At 40.9% G+C, this 7064-nt stretch overlaps 1 protein-coding gene across 1 annotated transcript; it reads left to right on the top strand.

The window, feature by feature from the left end:
• Positions 1–1594: 1594 nt before the first annotated feature.
• Positions 1595–3468, top strand: pdyn (prodynorphin; the record flags this gene model as incomplete). The annotated part of the gene is made up of 2 exons (XM_079802204.1): positions 1595–1720; positions 2836–3468. The coding sequence occupies 2 exons, from the start codon at positions 1595–1597 to the stop codon at positions 3466–3468; spliced, it is 759 nt and encodes a 252-aa protein (XP_079658330.1).
• Positions 3469–7064: the final 3596 nt, after the last annotated feature.

The raw sequence follows: 7064 nt of genomic DNA, 5'->3' as shown, positions 1-7064 counted from the left end.
AAAAGGGGTATGAGAGTGACACACACACACACACGCACACACACACACACACGTTCACGGTTTTTGTGAAATGTGGGGACATTCCATAGGCGTAATGGTTTTTATACCGTACAAACCGTATTTTCTATACCCTTACACTGCCCCTGCCCCTAAACCTACCCATCACAGGAAACTGCAGTTTACTTTCTGTGAGAAAAAAAAAAAAAACTAATTCTGTGTGATTTATAAGCATTTTGAAAAGTGAGGACATGGGGAACGTCCTCATATTTCACCCTCTCCTTGTAATACCTAAGTCATACCCATGTCATTATACACGTGTCCTGATATTTCACAAAAACATGCCCCCCCCCCCCACACACACGCACACAGTCAGTGTTGAATAAAAAGCTTTCAAAAATCTTTTTTTTTTTGTCATAATCCTTATTTTTTTCATTGTTACCCCCAGGGTGAATTGTAACATTTCACTCCTCGTGTTTGAAATGAAACCATGAATTTTCTGTTTGTGTTTCAAAGAGCTACTTCATTTAATAGCAGACACTTGTAACTAGTTTGAATCACATTTTGAACACACTGGCTTAAAAGCACTGCAAGATATAGACAGAAAGGTCAAACATGTTACAACCATCCCCGGTCTCCCCCTACAAAAACTAATAGTGAGACCATGATTAATTATAATAATATTGTAGCTTTGCATTTTACAAAAACGTTAGTGTTTTAAGAACGTTTGAGACGAGGCAGATTCATTAGAAATGATCGAGTAATAGCTCCTTGAATAGCTCAAGTACACTGAATTTTGTAGTTCCAGAAACTGAGATTATGCGCGGTGAACGAAACGCAATGCCGACCGGAACAGCATCCATTAAGTCCGGAATGTTAGATTTAATGGAGGACAAAGACAGAGATCTGGGCCTTGATCTCGGGTAGATATGTTTAATAAAGCACTCGCTGAATGGAAATGAAATACAAACGAGGAGCCGCGGTCTTTGAGAAGAGAAGACAAGCCCGCAGCCTTGAGCAAACGGTGCGCCTCAACAAGTTACACATCAGTTTATCATTTCACGAAAGACTAGCTCGCCTTTAAAACACTGTCAGGCGAATCATTATAAACCCGATAAACACATAATGTGCACTTTATAGTAACCTCATTAGCGTATTGTTGTTTATTAGCTAGCTATTATCGCTGTGACGTCCTCAGCGCGTCGGCGGAGCAGTCAATCACCTGGCTCGCCGTTCCCATTGGTCGGAGACACGTTCATTCTGATGGCTGTGTGGGCTGCGTGAATAAAAGTATGGAGACTGGGTTGAGTCCAAATAAGAGCCGTGGATGGATAAAGAGTGACTATTAAAGGACAGAACAAAGAAGTTTCAACCAGCTTCCCCAAGTGATCGCCTTGACGCTTGGACAACGAGAAGCTCTGCGGGTATACTCAAGGTAACGGAGTAGATTTAGAAACGTAAAGATAACACCACTTAATAACCTCAAACATCGAGTTCTTGAGAAACCTCCCAGAAGAGAAGATAAAGTGGACCCTGTGAGGAAGACAGTGTCACTTCTTGTGTGTTTTCTTCTCTCGCAGCACAGGAATCCCTGCAGATGATGGAGTGGTATGTTTTGGTGTTGATGCTGAGCTTGCCAAGCTTGAGTCAGGCAGATTGCGCAGCGCAATGCCTGAGGTGCGCGCAACAGATCTCCGACCTGGACACCGCAGTGAACCGCTTGGTAAGATCACTCTCTGGTCATCTCGAGACACTTATTTGCCAGATTTAGTTTGCATGCATGCGCTCAGTTTGTACGTGTAGTTATAAAGTTAGACTGTAATCAGAAGTGCATTAAATAAATGACGGGCGAGCGCCTAGCAAAAATGGTCAAATGAGATGCAATATGCGTTTCAAACCAAATCAAATAAACATCAAATATTTAACAATGACAAGTAGAAATGTCTACTTGAAACATTTTTTTTTGCAATGAAACTCTCACTGGGGCGCGCGCATCCAGCACCACGGAGAGCGCGACAATAGCGCGCGCTCGTTTAGATTATAATGTTGGGGAAACCTTCTTCTTCATTGATATGCTGAAAGAGAAAATAAAATGACAGAAAAGCATAGTTTGTACAACAACAAAAAATCTCATACTCCCTATAGGCAAATTCTCTGTGATATTAAAAAAAGTAGGCTACTTGATGTTAAATGTATGGTTCTACAGTTGGGAAACGGAAAACCTTCTTCATTACTGAGAAAAAAATATATAGATTTTGTTTTCGGCAATAAAAATGACAGATAGGGTAGTTTGCACAATTAAAAACTATTTCATATAGCTAGTTTCGATACAAAAAAGACAAATAGATGTGTTTTTTTCTATAGCATACACTCTAAAAAAAAGGTTCTATATGGCACCAAAAATGGTTCTTGGCTCGTAATCATAGGGGAACCTTTTTTAGTGCTATATAGCACCAATTTTGGTGCTTGAGTGGTTCTTCGGTTCTTCAGAGGTGCTATATAGCACCTTAGTCAAAGAACCGGTGAAGAAACCGGTAGTGCTATATAGCACTAAAAAAAATGTTCCCCTATGATTACGAGCCAAGAACCATTTATGGTGCCATATAGAACCTTTTTTTTTTAGAGTGTAAAGAATCAAATGTTCTGGTTTCTGTATGACCCCTAAATTGTTTCTAACTTGATAGATATGAGATGTGTGTTCCTTTTGACGTCCATTTTATGGTTCTACCGCGTGTGTGTTGTTTTTTAGAACTAGGAAATGAAACCAATCCTTTTGGTTCCATAACGGAACTTTTATGAGTGCACAGAGTCAAGTTTTTCCTACTTTTCTTTTTGCAGACGTGCATTTTAGAATGTGAAGGAGCACTCCCATCTTCTAGTACACTAGACAGGTGTGAGAAAGCTTTACAGGAGCTTTCGGATGAAATCGCGGACCTCATGCCGGACGCCGACGGCGAACAAAGCGCGCTAAACGCGGAGGATCTCCGAGACAAGGCGTCCAACCTGGTCAAACGATACGGGGGATTCATCAAGAGGATCGATAAGAATAAAAATAAATTTTTCGCCTCGCCGTGGAAGGAGAACGCCATACTAAAAGGATTGTTCGCGAAGAAATACGGAGAACACCTCTCGAAACTGGGCGAGCGAGACGTCCCGTCGATAACGGAAGACGACGAGGGCGAAGATGTTGCCGCGGAAAACGAAACGGGACTTTACGACAAAGAAGATCCTTTAAATGAAGTCAAACGTTACGGTGGGTTTCTTCGCAAATTCGGTCCAAAGAGAAGCGACTTGGTGGACAACACCAGCCCGCAGGTGTTGCAGAAGCGATACGGTGGTTTTATGCGAAGAATTCGCCCGAAGTTGAGGTGGGACAACCAAAAGCGATATGGCGGGTTTTTACGGCGCCATTTTAAAATCTCCGTGCGCTCAGACGAAGAGCCCTCATCGCACGAGGACTATGCTTTATAGGCTGTTATAACTCAATTAGAACTAATTTTGCCAACGCATTGCAGTCCCTTACCCCCCCCCACCCCCCACAAATGTCATGATCTTACACGTGTTGAGGCTGTTTTACTAACCCAAAAGGAACGCCATCAATCATCCACTATCAATCATGCCCTCAGGACGTTTCAGTGACCGACCACTTGTTGTTTCCAGTGAACTTTACCCCAATGTAAGCAATCAATACATAGCTATACTGCAAATAAAGCTTGTTTAAGATGACCAATAAAGGGCAAGACCATTACCTGCTAAAATTTGTTCATTCCGGAAATATTGTGTGACTTTTTTCCCCCCAAACTTAAAAAAGTTCCATTGTTATTCTCTTTCATTTTGAACATACACCAGTTTCTATTAAATTAAAGATGAAACGGCATTGTTAAGTTGATTTACGCAATACCAATCAGGAATTGTCCATCTTAAATGGATAGTTGACCCAAAAGTGAACTCTACCTCATGTTGTTCCAAACCTGTATGAGTTTTTTTCTCCTTCTATTGAACACAAAAGAAGATATTTTAACCAGACAGTTTGACTTCAATAGTATGGAAGTCAATGGGTGTCATCAACTGTCTTCAAAATATCTTCTTTTGTGTTCTGCAGAAGAAAGAAACTCAACTTGTGGGTGACTAAACGATGACTGTTTGGTTCATTTTTGGGTGAACTGTCCCTTTAAAAGTCAAATCTCACGGTGCAGATCAATGTTTAGGTAAACAGTACCACCTGCTGGCCAAAACAACAAGTTCAATTCAAGGCTTGAAAAAAAATCCTGTAGTTCTGTGCTGAAGAAACACTCAGTGATGCACAGAAAATGCCTCAGAGCTTATGACTCTATGCTGATTATTCTGTGAAAACACATTGTTTTACTATGGTAAGTGGTTAAAGACTGCAAAACCTATGAGGAACATCCAGCCTACACTCTAAAAAAATGGTGTTATATAGCACTAAAGGTGGTTCTTGGCTCGTAATCATAGTGGAACCACTTTTGGTGCCATATAGCACCATATCTTAACAGGTTCTGTATATGGTAGCGGTGCCATATAGCACCATATCTTAACAGGTTCTGTATATGGTAGCGGGGCTATATAGCACCATATCTTAACAGGTTCTGTATATGGTAGCGGTGCTATATAGCACCATATCTTAACAGGTTCTGTATATGGTAGCGGGGCTATATAGCACCATATCTTAGGAGGTTCTTTATATGGTAGCGTTGCTATATAGCACCATATCTTAACAGGTTCTGTATATGGTAGCGTTGCTATATAGCACCATATCTTAACAGGTTCTGTATATGGTAAAGTTGCTATATAGCACCATATCTTAACAGGTTCTGTATATGGTAGCGGTGCTATAGAGCACCATATCTTAACAGGTTATGTATATGGTAGCGGTGCTATATAGCACCATATCTTAACAGGTTCTGTATATGGTAGCGTTGCCATATAGCACCATATCTTAACAGGTTCTGTATATGGTAGCGGTGCCATATAGCACCATATCTTAACAGGTTCTGTATATGGTAGCGGTGCTATAGAGCACCATATCTTAACAGGTTATGTATATGGTAGCGGTGCTATTTAGCACCATATCTTAACAGGTTCTGTATATGGTAGCGTTGCCATATAGCACCATATCTTAACAGGTTCTGTATATGGTAGCGGTGCCATATAGCACCATATCTTAACAGGTTCTGTATATGGTAGCATTGCTATATAGCACCATATCTTAACAGGTTCTTTATATGGTATCGGTGACATATAGCACCATATCTTAACAGGTTCTTTATATGGTATCGGTGCCATATAGCACCATATCTTAACAGGTTCTGTATATGGTAGCGGTGCCATATAGCACCATATCTTAACAGGTTCTGTATATGGTAGCGTTGCTATATAGCACCATATCTTAACAGGTTCTTTATATGGTATCGGTGCCATATAGCACCATATCTTAACAGGTTCTGTATATAGTAGCGTTGCCATATAGCACCATATCTTAACAGGTTCTGTATATGGTAGCGGTGCTATATAGCACCATATCTTAACAGGTTCTGTATATGGTAGCGGTGCCATATAGCACCATGTCTTAACAGGTTCTGTATATGGTAGCGTTGCCATATAGCACCATATCTTAACAGGTTCTGTATATGGTAGCGGTGCCATATAGCACCATATATTAACAGGTTCTGTATATGGTAGCGGTGCCATATAGCATCTTAACAGGTTCTCTATATGGTAGCGGTGCTATATAGCACCATATCTTAACAGGTTCTGTATATGGTAGTGGTGCCATATAGCACCATATCTTAACAGGTTCTGTATATGGTAGCGGTGCCATATAGCACCATATCTTAACAGGTTCTGTATATGGAATCGGTGCCATATAGCATCTTAACAGGTTCTCTATATGGTAGCGGTGCCATATAGTACCATATCTTAACAGGTTCTGTATATGGAAGCGGTGCCATATAGCACCATATCTTAACAGGTTCTGTATATGGAAGCGGTGCCATATAGCACCATATCTTAACAGGTTCTGTATATGGAAGCGGTGCCATATAGCACCATATCTTAACAGGTTCTGTATATGGAAGCGGTGCCATATAGCACCATATCTTAACAGGTTCTGTATATGGAAGCGGTGCCATATAGCACCATATCTTAACAGGTTCTGTATATGGAAGCGGTGCCATATAGCACCATATCTTAACAGGTTCTGTATATGGAAGCGGTGCCATATAGCACCATATCTTAACAGGTTCTGTATATGGAAGCGGTGCCATATAGCACCATATCTTAACAGGTTCTGTATATGGTAGCGGTGCCATATAGCACCATATCTTAACAGGTTCTGTATATGGTAGCGGTGCCATTTAGCATCTTAACAGGTTCTCTATATGGTAGCGGTGCTATATAGCACCATAACTTAACAGGTTCTGTATATGGTAGTGGTGCCATATAGCACCATATCTTAACAGGTTCTGTATATGGTAGCGGTGCCATATAGCACCATATCTTAACAGGTTCTGTATATGGAATCGGTGCCATATAGCATCTTAACAGGTTCTCTATATGGTAGCGGTGCCATATAGTACCATATCTTAACAGGTTCTGTATATGGAAGCGGTGCCATATAGCACCATATCTTAACAGGTTCTGTATATGGAAGCGGTGCCATATAGCATCTTAACAGGTTCTCTATATGGTTGCGGTGCCATATAGTACCATATCTTAACAGGTTCTGTATATGGAAGCGGTGCCATATAGCACCATATCTTAACAGGTTCTGTATATGGTAGCGGTGCCATATAGCACCATATCTTAACAGGTTCTGTATATGGTAGCGGTGCCATATAGCACCATATCTTAACAGGTTCTCTATATGGTAGCGGTGCCATATAGCATCTTAACAGGTTCTCTATATGGTAGCGGTGCCATATAGTACCATATCTTAACAGGTTCTGTATATGGTAGCGGTGCCATATAGCACCATATCTTAACAGGTTCTGTATATGGTAGCGGTGCCATATAGCACCATATCTTAACAGGTTCTGTATATGGTAGTG

The sequence above is a fragment of the Gobio gobio genome (genome assembly GCF_949357685.1).
Source record: "Gobio gobio genome assembly, chromosome: 21".
In the NCBI taxonomy this organism is placed as follows: Eukaryota; Metazoa; Chordata; class Actinopteri; order Cypriniformes; family Gobionidae; genus Gobio; species Gobio gobio.
The sequence above is the reverse complement of the archived record's forward strand: the minus strand, read 5'-3'. Positions and strand labels throughout refer to the sequence as shown.